General features: G+C 33.6%; 1 protein-coding gene across 6 annotated transcripts in view; it reads left to right on the forward strand.

Annotated features, from left to right (window-relative positions):
* LOC136847840 (rho guanine nucleotide exchange factor 10) overlaps positions 1–18,849 on the forward strand; it is a 94,714-nt gene extending 75,865 nt beyond the window's left edge. For all 6 annotated transcript variants that reach the window (XM_067119805.1, XM_067119802.1, XM_067119801.1 and 3 more), the window contains 13 exons: positions 110–492; positions 826–1,122; positions 1,654–1,746; positions 1,928–2,152; positions 2,530–2,694; positions 4,335–4,544; positions 6,090–6,279; positions 6,480–6,619; positions 7,765–7,902; positions 8,320–8,459; positions 12,137–12,236; positions 14,019–14,213; positions 16,703–18,849. In XM_067119805.1, coding sequence (XP_066975906.1) covers positions 110–492; positions 826–1,122; positions 1,654–1,746; positions 1,928–2,152; positions 2,530–2,694; positions 4,335–4,544; positions 6,090–6,279; positions 6,480–6,619; positions 7,765–7,902; positions 8,320–8,459; positions 12,137–12,236; positions 14,019–14,213; positions 16,703–17,938 — 3,512 coding nt within the window. In that variant the 3' untranslated portion in view covers positions 17,939–18,849. The remainder of the gene's footprint in view (positions 1–109; positions 493–825; positions 1,123–1,653; positions 1,747–1,927; positions 2,153–2,529; positions 2,695–4,334; positions 4,545–6,089; positions 6,280–6,479; positions 6,620–7,764; positions 7,903–8,319; positions 8,460–12,136; positions 12,237–14,018; positions 14,214–16,702) is intronic.
* The last annotated feature ends 801 nt before the right edge of the window (positions 18,850–19,650 follow it).

The raw sequence follows: 19,650 nt of genomic DNA on the forward strand, positions 1-19,650 counted from the left end.
ATGCACATTTTTCTCACTGTATGCCAAAATTAATTGTTACAACTAATCTTAGTTCGTGTCATTGGTTCTCATGGAATAGGGATTATAATGCATCAAAATCTTATTTCAGACCCACCTTCCACACCCGACAGTAAACTCTACCGATGGTTCTCTTTACGCAAAAGCGTCAATTATGACGTTGAACGACGAAGCAGTACCATTGCTAATGCTGAACGCACTAGCAGCTATACAGCTACTACCAATGGTGCCAGCACTATTAGTACCAATCACAGGATGCCAAAACTTCTGGAGGAAGGGGATGCAGACCATGGGGGTCTCTTCTCTGAAAATGGGGGCGTATTTGCGCACACTTTCCAGCGCAGACATCAGCCTCCTGCCCTTCCAGCAATGCCCCAGGGACTCAGTCCTGAACAGATCAAAAGGAGACACATCGTAGCTAATATAGTACATAGTGAAAATAACTATGTGGCAACTTTACAGAGGCTAGTCAATGTAAGTAGTAGAAATAATATTTTTTATTATGTTGCTATTATTAGTTTTATCATTGTCAGTGTTAATATTATTGGGACCCTGAAGTTGTATCTGTAGTTGATACATGTACATTATTATTGAAAATTAGCAAATCATATACTGTAGCTTATTAGAAATTAGAAATATGTTAGTCTTACATGATTGGATATGTCCTTTTAAATGAAAAATGTTAGTTTTGTATGATAGCATGTGTCCTTCCATGTTTTGTAGCATTGAAATAATTGGTTAAACATGAAATTTCCATAGAGGTGTATATAAATTATTATAACCCCGAGAATAATCATTACCTTGCAGGATTACAAGAAGCCACTTGGTGACTCCAAACCACCCATTCTCAACACTGCCAAACTTGCCACCCTGTTCCACCGTGTGTCTGAGATCCTCCAGTGCCACACATTGTTCCGCATAGCTCTTGCTGAATGTGTGCGGCAGTGGGACCGTGAGGAGAAAATTGGGGATGTTTTCGTCGCTTCTTTCTCCAAGGCTATAGTCTTGGATATTTACAGTGACTTTATAAATAATTTTACACGTGCCATGGAAGTCGCAAAACAGGAATCAAAGAAGAAAACTGCATTTGCGGATTTTTTGAAGGTAACTGTTCAAAACTGTATGTAAGTTTTGTTTATGTATACAACAGTAATCACCATTTGCATTCAAATAGAAATCAGAAGAACATCAGGGAACTTGATAAAGTTTTGGTACAGGATATACTCTTCATTTCCTGGTAGATGGATGCCTACTTGAATTTTTATTTCTTGTTAGGATGGCATCAAGCAAAACTAAATTAGGAAGTTATTTGGCATGTTTTTGGGTTCTTGGGACATTCATTGTAAATGAGGTTGGTTCATATTGTGAGGAAAGCTCAGAGTAAGGAAGGAAATAATCCAGAGAGGATACAGAGTAAGGTAATACTGCCTCATTCAATTAATTTTTCCATTCACATTTGAGCCTCCTAGGTAATGTTAAACAACAAGATGAAGTCTCATACAATACAGAACCAGTAATGATGTGTTTTTAGTGGTAAAAATTAATTTTTTTCAGTGCTGAATGACTGCAGATCCTTTTGTTTGAACTAATTTGTCTTATTACTATTAACATTCATATCATAATATGGTATTTCAGATGCGTCAGATCACGTCGCCTGATCGACTGTCATTCTTTGGACTTATGGTTAAACCTGTCCAGCGTTTCCCCCAATTCATCCTCTTCCTTCAGGTATTTCTATATTACTGTCTAGTTTTGAAAACTAGAAATTACTGGCTTTGAATAAGCTTATAATTCAAATGAATGTATTGTGTATATGCTTTCTGAGTTGATAATGTTAAAATTAAATAACAAAAGGGCTTGATCTTTAAAGATTTAATTCCTGACTATTGATAACATACATATCTTACAGGACCTTCTGAAGCACACTCCTCAGGGCCACCATGATCGCATGTCGCTACAGTTAGCTCTCACCCAGCTTGAGTCTCTTGCGGAGATGCTAAATGAGAGGAAACGGGAGGCAGAGCAATATCAAGCATTCCGGGATACCCTGAAGCATATTAACACTAAGTTTGCTCTGAGAGGTATTCAGGAGGGCAATCGTTATCTGTTAAGACAAGATGATGTCATGCAGTTAGTAAGTATTGCCATGATAATGGTATTGATTTTCAAATGCTCTACAGTATTTCTTAATATCATCATCGCCTCTAATACGTTGCACCTTGTGATGCAAATACGTATCTTATTAGAAATATTTTGGTTTATAACATATTCAAAAGTTTTGGTTTTATGTTGTAGTTTTATTTGCAAATGGTATTGTTTCTGTTTTAAGATATTATGGCATAGGAGATTAGTAATTTATATATAGTTACAAACATCATTTAGCCCTTGAAGTTATTGTAGTTTTACATTGTCGTTAATGCTTTGGAATTATACTGTCTTGAATCATTGTACACTATACTTTTAATAACTTTAATTTTGTTGCAACATATCATAACTAGTTAATTTTTTCAGGAATTTAACCAAAATGGCTTAATTAGCAAGAGTAAAGCACGCCGACTCTTCCTAACCAATGACCTGATAATTTGTGTAACAGTTGTACCAAAGTCAAATGATGAATATGGACATCAGAATGAAAGGCTATCCCTCAAGTGGGCCGTTCCTGTAACAGACGTTGAGGTAAGAGCTCTTTCATAGATATGTACAGTATTTGGTGTGTTAAATGACATCCATTATAACATATTTCTAAGTATTGCTTCCTTTAATCTCTTGGAAGTTTAGTGATTTTAGGCTTTATGGTGGATTCAGATTTAAGAGAATATACCATTTAATCTTTTAAAAGAGTATTTTTGATAATATGTTATTCTATGTAAAATGTATTGTAGTTTTTTCGTAAAGTTAAGATTATTATAGTTTTCAGGTATTTTAATGTTTCAGTATTTGACAGTGTTAAGAAAGCAAGAAAATGAGGAGGGGGCTTTTAGTTCTGTGATTTATTGAGTTGGACTAGGTATGGCAGTGTGAACATTTTATTTAATTAAGTTTATTTTTAGTTTTTTCAGGGACTGAATATCGAAATTTGAAAAGGAATATACTGTATACTTGATGATGATGGTGCATTGATATGTTAGTTTTTAGAAAAGGATATTGCCCACTTAGTAAAATCACCAAAATTTAAGAACTTGTGAAAAACTCTAAAAAAAAGTGATGCATAACATTAATGTAATTAAAAGAAAATATCAGAATTTTTTATAAAGCAAAAATAGTCTTTTCATATAGACTTATCCCACATGTATGCCCACATTCATGTCTTCAAACGTCTCCAGACACTAAACTTTTGTTGAAGATGTAGAATTTAAATTTGAGGTAAAAGAAGGTTTACTTTTTTTTTATGTAAACTTTGTTTACTTAAAACAAAGTTTCAAGTAAATTACAGTTAGTAAAAGCATATTCTTCTTTTTCTCACCAATTCGTTTGAGAGTGAAATTGTTAACAATTTTTTCTTTAGAAAACTTATTTCTAAAAGAAGAAAATTGTTAACAATTTCACTCTCAAACAACTAGTGAGAAAAAGAAGAATATGCTTTACTAACTGTAATTTACTTGAAACTTTTGTTTTGTAAAAAAGTTTACATAAAAAAAGTAAACTTCTTACACTCAGATTTAAATTCTACATCTTCAACAAAAGTTTAGTGTCTGGAGATAAAGACATGAATTTGGGGTATACATGTGGGATAAGTCTATATGAAAAGACTATTTTTGCTTTGTAAAAATTCTGATATTTTTAATTAATTAATGTTATGCATCACTTTTTAGAGTTTTTCAAGTTCTTAAATTTTGGTGATTTTACAAGTGGGCAATATCCTTTTCTAAAACTAACATATCAATGCACCATCATCATCACATACAGTATATTCCTTTTCAAATTTCGATTTTCAATCCCTGAAAAAACTAAAAATAAACTTAATTAAAGTTTCAAGTAAATTACAGTTAGTAAAAGCATATTCTTCTTTTTCTCACCAATTCGTTTGAGAGTGAAATTGTTAACAATTTTTTTCTTTTAGAAATAAGTTTTGTAGTTTAGTTGTGTTAGTGATTATGAAACAGCATAATCTCTTGGAAAGGAAAAAATTAGACTGTTATTCTAGTTTACCCCAAGAGGATTATTAACCTCAGGATGCATGATAAAAGATGTTATGTTAAAACCAAACAAATAATGTTTTGCAGATTTATGTGCAGTTCAGTTTTGTTTAGGATAAACATTCTTTCATCTTAACTTCCCCGGAGCAATATGTACTAAGAAATGAATTTCCTTTTCAGATACAGGACACAAGTTCTTCTCCAACTTTGAGCCGGCTGTTGGCATCTGGTGTCACCAAATCTGGCACCATAAGTGTGGCTCGTATTCCTGAAGAAACTATGGGTTCCAATGTAGATAATCTGTGTCAGGAGATGAACAACTTGATGCATGATTATGAAATCATTTCAAGAATCTCTTCCCTAGTCTCATCTCTTAGAGGAAGCTATGATGTAAGTATTATCAGTAAGTAATATCAGTAAAAAAACAAAAATTCACGATAACAGAGGGCTTCATATGTCCACTAGAGATGTCTTGGCCCAGTGTTGAGTAAGGTTTAGCAGTTATCAGGCTACCAGTGAGCTCATAAGACACTAGCGGGTACTAAAAAATAAAACCACTTGTTTGTAAAATACAGAATCATACTATTAAATACACTTGGCAAAAAAGAATAAAGAGCATAAGGGAAGTGATAAAGTGTTAAAGGAAAGGCTGAAATAGGTGATCTCAAAGTAATGTGTATGTACGCAGGAGTCACACTTAAATCATGAAAAATTTATGTATAATGTATAGAGAAAAACAGGAAGGACATTATTATCACAAATTAACCATATTCAATGCTAAAAAATGACACTCACAGAGGATGCTTCATTTAAAGAACTGCTTTAAAGTACAGGTGAGAGAAATGCTTCAGGTAGAAGGCATATTTTTCTCACTCACTCATGCTCTACTGAATTTAAGTCCTGTCATACTATACACTAGTATTTGTGATATCAGTTACTTTCTGTTCTTTAGTGAGTATCCGTAATTGGAATACTGTAGTCTGTTGATATGAAATTTTACTGTACCACATTTGAGAAACTTTTATTGATTATTTGCTATTCTATTTGTGATGTAATTGTAAATTATGGGAGAATTATGAAATTCAGTTGAAACTGAATTTTTATTGCAACTCACAATGCTTTTCTAACAGAAAATGATGATTTCTGGTTCTTACATTCTCTGGATTACTGTGACTAGCAAGGAAATTCAACATATTCCATAATCTTTTTGTATCTGATTTCTGCTGAAAACCGTGTAAGGCAAAATAGGAATTGAATGAAGACATTTGTTGCTCGTATAGAGTTTTGAACTCATCTGCCCAGTCTTCTATATATTCCATAAAAGAACACTCTAGTTAGGCTTGGCTGAGTACCCTATAACATAATTCACATTGAAGCAAAAGAGGACTAAAAAGAGTAATTATGAAAATAAGCACATAAAACATGCTTTTTATCATTAGCATACAAACTGGGCTCAGTAAATTAGCTCAGTGGTCTGATTAAAATACTTAAACTAATTGCTTGCACTTCTTCATGCCCTGAATACTAAGTCTTTTTTCCAACACTTCTTTCACCCTATCCAAACTATACTTTCTTGATCATATTTTTGTGCTTCCTCTCAAAGCTTCAAAATTGTATGCACTTGTCATCAGTTTATAGTCTTTATTATATTCATGTGACTAAATCGTGTCATAATACACTGATCCATTTGCTTTCCTGTGCTGATCCATTTTACCATGCACACATGCAGGCACATATGTATCTTTTCCGTAGTTAGATAAATGTAACTATGTAAGACAGGAAATGCCATACTGGATGTGTTTCCTACTTCAAGGTTAATAGGAAAGAGAGATTTACTTGTTATTTTTTTATGTAAAGAAGTAATGGGTCAGCCATTGTTATGAAGTTCTCAAGCTACTGTGATTTTTGTAGTTAATAGAGGATTATGATTTCCAGGGACTTACTAGTGAGAACCTGCAACAAATATCAAGTAGTATACAACGAGCATTACATATTCGCGATGAGCAGATGGCATGGGTTGACGCTTGTTGTTTACAGTTTACTGTAAAAACCAAAGAAGGACGTGAAAAGGAAACATACACTTTCCAGACTGACAATCCAGTTATTAAAAAAGACTGGATAGTAGGTATGTACATTTCATTAATGGTATGGGCATAGATATATTGCAGTCAGGATGCTATTTTTTAACATAATTCAAAACCAGCTTCATGTTTATAGCTATTATTTGGAGGCACTCTAGGTAGTCTTGTGCCCGTGTCATGTTTACTGTGATATCCCATGCTTGCAAGTGAGTGCTGAGTACAAATGAGTATTCTTATATTTCAGAATTAAGGTTAGCGCAGTTAGCTCTTGACATTGCAAATTCTCCTGCCTGGGATGTTCCTGAGCAAGAGAAACGACCATCTACAAAGATGCCATTGTTTGTTAAGGCCCTACCTGTGTTTTCATCTCCTCATGAGACTGAGGTTTGTATGGCCTTCCATTTGTGTTGTTATTATTTGAAGAGCTAAGTTGTTGGAATGTGTGGTCTTCTACATGAGTTGGAGAGTGCATGATTTAGAAAAATCACAGATTCACATACCCATCTTTGTTTATTTTTTATAAGATTTTAATTAAGATATAGCATTGTGGTTTCTCTTATCCCTCAGTAATTTAAATAACAGCCATGTATATAGGAAGAGTGTGTGCAGAGCCAGTAATATTGTAGCAACATCATATACAGTGTTAAACTACTAATATTGTTTTCATGGCTAGCAAGAAAAGCAGTTCTGGTTTATTTGAGGAACACAAAGTTTAAACAGTTTTTCTACGGTCACATTTTGTATTATATGAACTTTTGTTTGCTGACTTGGGTTTTGGTAATCTGAAGATAATTTTAAGGGCCGTGAAATGCTAGAAAATTATCTTTTGGCCTGATGAATTGACAGACCATGAAGGTCAGCATGAAAATGGATAGGAACTGTTGTTTGCATTATAGCAAAACTGATGTTGATATTAATATATCAAATAAGTATTGTAAACCTCTTGCTTTCTTTAGCCAGGGATTTTCAATTTTTATTGAACATTAGGAATACGTAGAGGTTATATACAGAAATAATGGCTGAACAAATAGTATAATGGAATCATGATAGTAATTCCTACCAGATTCACTCAGGATACTCTGCTTGGAACTTTGAAGTTTCCATTTTTAGAGTTGTGAAGGTTTTCTGCTTTAATAATTTGACTATTATCTTTGAAATTTCATTTGACCAGTGAAGCTCTTATGTGATGCTTAAAGGATATTTTCTCTTAAATGTCTTTTGAACCATTGTTTTAGAGTTTTTTTTTTAGTGTTCCATTATATTTTTGGCTGGGGTTTAATTTTTAGTGTTCCATTATATTTTTGGCTGGGGTTTAATTTGAAATTGAATATAAACTACTTTCTAAATGTACCTCTTGAAATATTTATGAATAATGCCTGCATATTCTAATTAAGCACAAGAATATAAAAATTAATATGGAAATAACTGTGCCAACCCATATAAAGAGAATAAAATGTGTTTTGTCAGTTGTTAGTTATATATTGTATGTTTTACTGAGACTGTTCTTCATATTATGGTGACTTTTGTAGGTAAAATGTGGGTGCTGTTATAATATTACTTCATCAAGACCGAGTAGAATTTCTGGGATAGGGAGACATCAAACATACCTGTGGCTATGCTCTTCAGATGGTGTATCCTCTCACGTCACCATATACCTCATGCAACAAGTAAGTTTAATTTCTGTTCTTATACATATAAGGAAAACCACCTAATTATTGGCAGTATTTATAATCCTTTTATCAGTGGCAGTAAGCATCAGGATGCACAGCTTGTCATTTATAAATTGTAGAAATGTGTAATGCTGTACCTATAATTTTATACCTGGTTTAGCAATAGGCTTTATTTTTAATTTATATGTACAGTTTTTAGGTCATTTTCTGATGGGAAGAATATTTAACACTCAGTTTCTGTATGTATGTTGTAATTCTTACCTCAAAGTAAGTTGATAAGCTGTGAAAGCCTTTTTAAATGTTATATTTTTCTGATCTTTTTATTCTTTGTTTCTATCATGAGGTATAATTCGGTCTTTTTGTATGAAATTGTTTATAGAGACTGTTATTGAAGAAAGATTAATCCTCTTTTAGGTTGGTCTGAGAGAGGTTGTTCGAGTAGACATGGTTGAGGTGTGTGTAACATCTCTGCAACATGTTCCTGGTATATCAACGACATCAGATGAACCTTCTTTGCGAGCCCACACTGTTTGGATGGGTACTCATTCACATAAGTAAGTTCATAGAGTGTTTATTGTAAAGCATAGAGCTGCACATGGTGTGTTTTTATGGTAATATAGGTTGGAATAGAATACAAAACACAAGTTTTTTCAGCCCTGGTATACAATCCTTGAATATTAATTAATAATGGTGGATACCTTCATTTTTGGTTACAAGATCTTCCCTCCCCTCCCAAATTTATCCCCTTGTCATCTTGGGGATCAGAATGCAAATACTTTACCTCCATCTGATATAATTTGGAATTTTGTAGTTGCCTAGCTAAGTCAGGTAGGGTTTACCTTTTTTACTGCCCTATTTTCTATTCTTTGTCTGTGAGGACAGAACTTTGTTGAGAAATTCAGCATGGCCCTAAATCATTTTGCTTGCCCTTCGAAATGGACTAAGGAAAGGCTTGGTGGCTTGCTTTCTTTCCCATATAAATTGAGCAGCTGACGTGAAATACTTAAAGTTTGGGCACTTGGCCAGAAATTTTCAAACAATTCTGTTAATCATCACTGTTTAGCTTATAAAATTCACGCTCATAGATATAAGCAATACCAAAGTATATACCGTACAGTTCATTATAGCATCACTATTATGAATATTGGTATAAAAAGAGTCTGTACCATGGTGTATTACTGTTTTAGTTCTTGTGAAAATTAGCTGTTGCAATTTCAAGCCATAATGAATGGCTTTCAAACCTACAGGCTACACATGCTATTGAAGAAAAATAAAACACATAGCATCACTTACATGGAAACAAAATCAACAATGTCAAATTATCAAAAAGTGAAATTTTTTGTATTTTACAAACTTTTCTCCCAGCACACTGAGTAAATATAAAGGTATATATACATTGTACATAGTATTTTGAAAAGAAATGTTAAACCTTGTGACTTTGAAATACAGTATTTAAAAAAGATATGTTAAGTTGTGTTGGTTGGAATTAACTGTAATTTGAGAACACTAACAGGCAGTGAAACTAGAAGTGGAACTGTCAAGTTCTAGCTCACATTTTCAAGGGACCTGTGATACTAATCATGATAGGAATGCCAATCCAAGTGGGAGGTTTTTCAATAATTAAGAATACTGTTTGCAGTTTTATGTGAAAAGAAAGAAAGCTTAATAATTAAACTGAAAACTGGCATTCAGTGTAGCTTTGCATACCGCATTTACAGTATCTAGTTTTCAAAAAATTGGTGTAGAATATCTCAAGTTGTGATAAATTTGCCAATTCTAGCTGTAATAAAATCACCAATAACCAAGATTTCAGTTTAAAAAATTTGAAATTTCAAGTCAAGGAGAGAGAGAGAGAGAGAGAGAGAAATTCAAAATTTGCATTCAGACAGTTAGGTTTGAGATTGGTAGGTCCTTTTTAGATTTTCCAGGTTCAGTAAGAAGGAACTTTGGAAAAGGCAAGCTATCTCTTCAAAAGAACAACTTGGATACAGGTTTTATTTTATTCTTGGCAAAAAAAAAAATTATTAATAAAGATTGAGGTGTATTTCTGATAAGAGAACTTTCTCTAATGGAGTCTGACCATTGCTACCACTTCCTTAGATTCAAATACAGTAGAGCTAGCCTGTGAAGGCAAAAAGATGCAAAATGTGATAAAAGGTAAAATTTGAAAGTACTTAAAAAAATATTTTAGTATATTAGCTTGATGGTAAGGTATACATGACATGTCTTTTAATTAAAGGGTTAATTGATAGTATAGATTAATATTACTGTGCTGCTTATTCTTCTAGCAGATGTAACAAACTTCAGTTGTTTTTATTATCCTAGTTTCTCACCTGTTCAGAAAAATCCTCAATTTAGTGGTTGAGTAAGGTTTAGATGTACAGTATGTTTCAAGTGCCCAGGATTTTCTTTAAAAAGTGTTGAGGAATGTATTGTGAAGAGAGATAAAGGTTTTAAATTCACTGTATGGCAGTTATTGATAGTTTGTTAATTCTGCAGTTTTGCTGCACAAGATTAGTGCTTGCTTCAAAAGTAAGAATGTTACTGAATGTTGAATTGATGAAAGTAAAATGATGATGTACAAAGCAGAGCCTGCCTAATTCATAAATGAACTTAGTGCCGGTTTAGCGCTCCCATGTCTACCAGATGGCCCTTGAGTGTTTGAATGATTTTTTTGAGTGCCTATGGTAATGATACAAGAACAATATGGTGTTAAGGACCTTTTTGGTTAATGCTACTGGTTTAACCAGTTCACCTTTTTCACTTTATATGTACAAATTATCCAACATTGACAGTAGCCAGTACTATTGATGGCACTGTGGCTGTGGGATCTCCCTTGTTCAGATTCATCTTAGAGCCTCATAATGGTTGGGACTGACTCTGTTATGAAAGATTCAAGAGCCTTGCAAGTGTTTGATGCCCTTGGCTTGAAGAAAATTTCTTTCATGCATGAATTTATAAGTGTTTTTTAAATTTCACTCTTTTTATTATTATTGAAGGTTTTTGAGTTTTGACTGTTTACTTCAGTAAGATTGAGTTTAGAGAAAATTTCAGTACCTGTATTTATTAATCTAGTTAGGGCTAAATCTCTTAGTTTGCAAGTGCATTGAGAAGGTGAATGGAAGGTACATCAGTAATGGCTTTTATTGCTTTGGTACAAAGTTGCCTATCAGTGTACTAAAAAAAAAACAAGGTTTTTAATCCCATTAATGGCTTATTTGAAATTTTTATAGAGGAACATAACATGCCATTTTCTTTCATCTTTCCTGCACTAAATGTGGCGTGCCTTGCATGGCATATTGTAGTTAGGACTGAATGTCCTTTGCTGTGATCTTCAGGCTTAGTTACTGCCCATTTACGTCTGCTATCTTCATATCCTTCTTTGCTTTCGAGCCGCTGGTATTTTTTCTACTCCAGTGTTTGCTTTAAGAATGAATCTTTTTGAATAGCCTTATGAGAATCTACAAATTTGACTCATTGTCTACTTGAATTACCTTAGTGATGAGAATGTTATTCTAACAATGGGGTTCAGATTGAGATTGCCATCAGATGATTCACAGTTTGGCCGTCCTGTAGCTGTATTTTAATTGGGAACTTACATCATCTGTAGTCAGTGTCCTTATTCAATGTATGAACCACAATCATACCTTATCCAGTACCAAATATTTTGTATTTTTTTGTAAAATTATGAAAGAATCTTCCAGCAGTGTTATCGTTGTTGGTTATCGTAATTTAAGAGATACAACAACAAAGAAGCATGCTAATCTATGTCATGGTATATTGTACTTGCATTACAGTAATTACTTTTCACTAGCCATTTGGTTATTTCTATTATTAGTTGTATTTGAATAAAATTTTTTTCAACTTCTCTTAGCTGTGGAGGTGTGTTAGTGAAATTACCCCTTGTGTAGTTCCATATGAATTTTTACACCATAAATAATGATCTACTTAACACTGAAAGAGTGGTTCACATATATTGCACTTTTCTTTATAATATATGTTGTTATAGAATAAAATTTGACTTAGTTAAAATGCCTAAATGTAAAGGGAATTAAATTTGGTATTCCAAAGGTTAGCATATGAAGGAAGTATGAATCATATCAGTTAAGATAATCTGCAGCAATACATGAATGTTTTTAGACACTATTCTTGTACAGTGTACAGTCATATTTTTTGATAAGTAACTATAAAAAAGTTATTATGTGAAACTTAACCTTTAATTCCTCAACAGATTGTTAGTGTACAGTGGTCTTGATCCCGAGAAACAAACAGAACTGGGATCAGCAACTGTTCCTGCTGCTGTAACAACGATAAAATACCATTGCGATCAGGTAACTCTATAGAATGACATGGAATTGATTGTTCAAAATATGATTAACATTGAACAAACTATCATTGCATAGAATTGAATGTTATTACTGTATTTAGAAAGATCTATGATATAATGTGAAATTGTTTGAAAAAATAATGAAAGAAGCTTGGATTAATTTTTTAACTATGCAAGCAGCTTAGTATGATGAATGCTATTAGATAAAGAACAAATATGATCCTAAAAACAGAAGATTAATATTTTCCATTGTTTACACTGCAACTTCAATATTTTCTCTACTTCCTTCCTCTATTTTTCATGAAAAGCACTGGGTCTATAAAACTGTTACTTTTTGATGTCACTTGCTAAAAATTAGCCACCTTAGGTGATTTGTTTTACAAGCAACATATGTTTAAAAGATTTTTAATTAATGTTAGTTCTCAGATATTCAGTGCACCATTAATTTACATCTTCGTAACTGATGGGAAATGACAATTTTCTGAGTTGTATTAGTTTAGAATGTGTAAAGAGTCAATACCTAAAGTTGCATTTCACAGTACACTACAGACAATGCTGAAGGTTGTCAGCATTATCTTATCAGCAAAAACGCTGGGTATTTTTTAATTTTCATGTCATTTAGTGATAAATTTCTGTGAATGCCGTGGTAAACTTTCAAAACGACATGCAAGTTGAATGGTCTCTCTCCCTCATCCCAATGTGGTCGAGTATAGGGAAGAAATAACATCCAACACTGCCCTCAGAATTGGTTGGGAAACTGACTGACAGTTCAGTAAGAAGCTCTGGGTCATTTGTTTACCCAGTAAGTTCTTGAAGGCCATTCACTGAATAGGGCAAATTAAGACTTTCCAAACAAAACTTGTTTTTATTACAAACCTATTAGCTGCTTTTTGTGCTACAGAAAAAAACAGAAATGACTATCAGCCAGTGATACTGCAAATACATGGGTGCATCCCAGTCTTAGTCAGCTGTAAATCTCACTATTTGTGATGTTTGATTCATGACCTGTGAGAAATTTCTATCTGTGAAGTAGTACATTGTTGGAACAGTTCTCCTTTCTGCATTTCTTACTCTAGAAAATGAAATGAGTAGGCATGGAATCCCCCAGATTTGTCTAAGTTGCTCTGGTGGCTACAGTTTGAAGTTCAGTAATTTTTTTAATCATTTAGTTTGGGAATAAAACAGCAGCCATGACTTAGAATAAAACAGCAGCCATGAAGTCAGACTGTCTTAATTTCTTTACAATTTGAACTTCTCTAGGGTTGTGTCCCTCTTCTTAAGGCCAAGGTAAAGATTATTGTGCATACAGTCATTCACTAAACAAGAACTAAAGGAGGAAATTGGTTATAACTAGGAATTCCCTGAAGAAGGGTGAAAAAAAGATCTTTCACTGCCTCCTGGTTCAAGTCCTTGGGATCTAAAGATGGGCATCATGCCAAAGTGAAACATCCAGTCATCTTTGTTGTAAAGTATCTTAAATTACATCTGCAGTGGGACAGGCAGTTGGAAACTCAAGGAACAAGGGTGCATCCCTGTGCTAGCGTGGGCACATTTACTGTTATTGGTGCATTAATGCTCCTAGAGTGGTCTTCTTGCTACATTTGCTGATAGAATGCTTAGGGGTAATCCAAAGTCCAGTTCTTCTGAAACTGTTTTGTGGGATTACTCTGTACTCAGTACTGTATTAATATTTAAAAATAGATTTGAAGCTGTAATGGAGGGTTACATACATCATGATTATCTTCATAACCCGAGGTAATTAACGTTTGTCATATTTAACTTTCAGGTGTACGTGGGGCTCTGCAATGGCATTGTTCAAGTATACCGTCGAGGAGCTGATGGAGCATGGCAATTGCGAGAGCCGAATGACATTTGTCTTGGAACTTATTCTGTAACTGCATTATTACCAATCAATACCCATGTTTATGCTGCATGTGGTGAACAAGTCCATGTCATTGACTGTTTTACTGCAGAGGTCACGGTAAGTTTGTAATGGGAATTTATTCCATTTGTTTTCAGGGCTTTTTTGTCAGTCATTGCAAAGAAAATTTCTTGGCAAAATAATTCTTATTAAAACTTCCTAGTTCTTTCTTATAGATAAGGTTTGGTTATTTTGTTGGCCAGTTAGGAAGTAGAATAAATTTTGAATCATACTTAGTGTACTGTTGTTCTAGGTAATTAAATACATTACATTATCTGCGAATCTTGGTAAAATTTTTAAATGATGTATCTGTTTATGCTTTTAAGGTGAATGAACTTGCTTGTTTCAGCCTACATAAATTATGAATTTTCCGCATGCAGTTTTACAATTAAAAAGTGAAGTGGCTGTAGTATAATTAATTTGGAACTTTTATAGTCATCCAGTGGTAAAGAGTTTTAAAAGAAGTATTGAAAGTATTGTGAAAACTAGATTTAGTGTTTAATTACCACTGCTGTATTGTGTACCTACTTATGTTTTAAATGAGCATACTTTTTAAAGCCTTATTCAATTTGGGTTTTCATGGTCATTTAATGTACTTCATGCAAAAAAAAAATCCTCAGTTTAGCATAATTCTAAACAGAAACATTTGAGATTCTCTAATATCCTAAATAGTTAACATGGAAGTGTTCATTTGGTTGCCTTTAAAAGAAGCAGTGTTTTATAATGAAAATATTTTTTAGCAGAGTATTAGAATGTTAGTATATAAGTTTGACCAACTTAATGATGCATCTGGAGTTAAGGTAGATTAACCCCCAGTGAATATTCATTACAGATCTGGCTTATTTTTTTATTGGCATTTTCATTAGCATTTTCCTCATGAGATTTACACAAATCAGATAACATTTAAAAGAGAATTTTGTTTAAATGGATATCACCAGAAGATAAACAAGTTAGTAGAGTACAGATATTCCAGTATATATTAGCATTGAAAAATATTGTTCTTAAATTCACGGAAACATTTCTCTCAATGAAAAACATCCACTGACTTTTCTAAAGGGACACAATTTTATGTTAAAATGTCGGCTTCTGGTGGTAGCACCTCAACTTTTGGACAGTTAGGGTCTAACTTTCCAGTAGTTAATGAAATTTGGTAACCAAGACCAGTTAGTATAGGCTACACAATGTCCCAGAGCCAACATGCTTAGTTTTTACAGAAATTCTGTTTCCTGAGGGCTCTTGTGTACTAAACATTCAGTTTTAGAGATTTATTCACTTATCATTTAATTTAGATTTAAAAACATATTAAAATATGAAGTACATGTCAATAAAAATATCAAAAAGCAAATTATTAAGTATTGTACAGTAATTTTTAGACATGAACGAAGAATTATACAGTCACATACAAAAAACATCTGAATGTAATTCATTGCTTTTAGTGTCGAATTAACACTTCTTTAATCACAAATCTCAGAATTTGAGAGCATATGCTAACAAGAAGTAAAAAAGGAAGCCTTCAGTCTTAACAAAAAAAGTCTTCAAATGTAAATTTAATAATCATTGTAAGTTAATTACATTATGTCATTGTGCTGTATTTTAGAACTTTGAACTCATGAAGAATAATAACCATGCACACCTTTATAAACACAGACATAGAAGATCACATTTTTAAATGAAGTTATCAGGCAGACAAGCACAAGCCAAATGATAGGGTGAGTGGGAGAAAGTGTACAGTATAAGTGCATAATAAGTGAGTAACCCTAGTAAAACAAAGAACCAAAACCTTTAAAACAGCTGATCATTGATGAAGTTCATTTCACCATCTGCTATGTCAAGTTTCAATGAAGTGCAAAATATGGTTTTTATTTTTCCAGGCTTCGATATATCCTTCAGGTGACAAAGTCAGATAAAATGAAGCTTGTTAAGTTGAGGTCTACTGTTAATGGACACATCAATTTGAGTTTGGGAGGACTTTTCAAAATGTACAATTTTGCTGTGAATTAGAATTATCTTGCAGGGCATTGGAGATCAGAAAATTAATATAATATAGCTACTGGAGCAACATTGTTTAACAACCAAGTAGTAATGTTTTCATTGTTCATATCTTTTATCATTTTTGTTCTTGAGACAAATATGTGGATTGCTGGCCAAAATTTGAACCTACTACCATATGATGGAGGAAATAACTCTGAAGTAAATTTACTAGTGCCATAGGGTAATCATTTAGTGTCATTTTATTGGTCTTTAAAAATTGCACAGATAATGGTAAAAAAAAAATACTTTTTACCTTATACTCGTGAAAGCATTACTGTATTTCAGACTTACAGTAAATTTTAAGTAATGTAAAAGGAGCATACAAGTGGATAAAAATACAAATGGATAAATAAATACTAAAATTGTAAGTTAACATTTTGAAAAAGCATTGTGCTTAATCAGCTTGGAATTATAATATCTTTTAACTATCCTAAGCTAATTTTAAGTGGATCATGCAGGGGTCTTGTACATTTTAAATGTACTGATGATTTACTTAATGACTCTTATTTCTTTCACAGAAAAAGTTTAGTGTACATCATGAAGGTGCTGGTGAAGTCCAACTCATGGCCCATTCAGGAATTGGGCTGTGGATAGCCCAAAAAAATACAGCCACTATTTGTCTGTACCACACAGAAACGTTCCGCCATTTGCAAGATATAAATGTTGCTTCAAATGTGAGTCGGGTTCTTGGGGAACGGGGCCCAAGTCCTGCAAATGTTAAAGTAACAGCTCTTTTAGCTTCTCGAGGTCTGCTTTGGGTAGGTACTAATGTTGGAGTAGCTCTAACCATTCCACTACCAAGGTTAGAAGGTGTACCAATAATAAGTGGGAGGGCCAATATTAGCTATCATGCACATAGTGGCCCCATAACATTCTTACTTACACTGCATCCTCATTCACGACCTCAAGCAACTTTACCTGAGCTAAGACCAGCATCTAGACCTTCTTTACAAGATAGCCATACTCAGTCACAAGAAACTTCCCGCCTAAGCTCTAATGCAGTGATACTCAAGTTTTATGTCGGCTTCCCTGGGTCAAGATTGGAAAAACAGCAGAGTGATGGAAGTCTAGTGCCTACTCGACGTGTACCACCTAGATTAAGACAACAACTGAGTAGCCCAGTGATTCTTAGACGCAAACCTCGAGAATCTCATCAGCAGCATGTCCGAAGGCTTTCTAAAACATTACCACGTGGGCTAGGGTTAGGAGCTTTAGCTGGCAGTCAAGAGTGTGATGTTTATGGGTTGTATGGAGATCTTTTGAATGTTCATGAATATGAAGATGACGAACCACTAAATATAGGTGAAGGCTTATTGCTGTCAAGGTATGACTCACTTCGGAGAAGTGATCCTGAACTTGCAGTTCCTGCTCAAGTTAGCACATTAGATCGAAGGGTGCGATTGAAAGCCTCACGACCAAGGTCTTTAGATTTATCAACATGGTCTATGGATTCCCGAGCTTCGTCTGCTTGTACAACTACGTCATCTGGATCTGAGGATGGAAGTGGCCTTGGAATAGGTTCTACAACAGTCACAGCAACTCCATTAGAAGCTACTAGTAATTCCAGTTCATCAGGGAATACAACTTCCGGCAGGGCCACAACATCTCGGCGCAAAGAAAATGACCAGTCAAGAACATTAATGACACTAATGGGGGGAAGAGGCTATATTAATTTAAGACAAACTCTTGATGCCCAGCCACCTCATACAAATGAGAAAGATGCGCATATAGTTGTGTGGGAGATGAAGCTTTAATTTTCTTCCTCGTGCTTTCCTTCTTTAATTTATTTATCTAAACTTTTTGTCTGTGTAATGGTACTGTGCAATTGTGATGAGCTGGATATTGCGCCCAAACTAGAATGAGGTATATGTATGTACGTATACAGATATACCAGAACTGTAAATACAACAGCCACTTTATGAAATCATAACTTCTCTCTTTCCTGGTATTTTTGGATGCATTTTGATGGAAACCTTGAAACCATAATAAAAATTAAAGGGAGGAAAAAGCTCTTTTCATGCTACATTTTGTACAAGGTTTGACTTCTACACTGATATCTGTGCAGTGGTTATGACAATGAACTGAACTCTTCTGCTCTGGCATGCCAAGAATTTCCTCGTAGTATCTTATTTTGAATTTCAGGGTTTTCAGAGGAAGACAAGTCCAAAGTACTATGAAATCAAAAAGCTAAGAATTCAGTTTGTGGCTGTTGCATTTATGTGTGTTTGTGTATATGTGTGCATGTATGAATGATGTATGTATATATGTATGTGTGTTTAAAATATTATATTCAAGATATCTAAAGCTCTTGCTCAACAGAAATTTACCATTTGTTATTCAGTGCAGGTCTGTCAAAATGCACAAAGATTTAACTTTGCTCAGCTTTATATATGTTGAATGTAATCTGTTGTAAACATATAATCATGTATCATTTGATTACTGAATGGTTGATGTTTAGCTTCCAAGAAGTACTTTCATTCTGTGTATGTACCATCATATAACGCTTATGTCAAGGCTGCTTCATAAAGATTCTACATAATTATATTAAACATTGTAAATATCAGATAAAAGTTATTTTGAATATTGTACATTATTTTGATCATCATGGAATACCTTGCCAATTTATGAACATATTGTATAAGTGTAATAAAAGAGTATTATTTTACTTATTTTTTCTTTTATTCCAATTTTGTCAAAGCTTCATAATAAAATATAAAATCTGAAACTCTCATTATTAGTCATATATTCATAGCGAAGAGTTTAGCATTCACATTATTATTAAACTTGACATGACTATGGTGTTTTTTTTTTTTTTTTTTTTTGTAAGTACAGTACCGTAAGTGTTTGGGGGTTATATGGAAACATGACTTCCTGGATCACTGATGCTGAGCTGCAGTTAAAAGAACACCATAAAAATGGTAAATAAAACTACTACAGGATGGTTTAGAATAATGCTCTCTCTCTCTCTCTCTCTCTCTCTTCTTTGGTTTTGGGGTTTCTTCCAGCTACATCTCGCCTATTTTACAGATCTGGTTTTTTAGCTGTCCAACTACTCAGCTCCCTCTAAATGGCTGAAAATTCAAATGTTCATTTATTCACTCAGCCTTAAGTATAAATATAAGTAACAAAGGTGAGTGAATTTTGTTGCGTCTTTGTGCTAAATCCATGGGTTTAATCAAAGCTGTACCATTTTATGATTTATAGGCAAGAGCCTGTGTTACAGTGAGACAAGATAACGAAAATAAACTCTATGGCTATGACAATGCGTGATGTAGAGCTTTTTTTTTTTTATGCTGTCATTCAAACGCAAAAGTTAGATTGGACTTCTACTGTGGATAAAGAATTAAACGTTGTTCACGAATACATTATAAATCATAGGATTACAAATCAGTAGGCTTGTTAAATTACATATTAATCACAACATTGTGAAGTCATTGAAGTCATGATAATCCCAGTAGGCACCTGA

This window comes from Macrobrachium rosenbergii, chromosome 17 (genome assembly GCF_040412425.1).
Source record: "Macrobrachium rosenbergii isolate ZJJX-2024 chromosome 17, ASM4041242v1, whole genome shotgun sequence".
Taxonomy (NCBI): Eukaryota; Metazoa; Arthropoda; class Malacostraca; order Decapoda; family Palaemonidae; genus Macrobrachium; species Macrobrachium rosenbergii.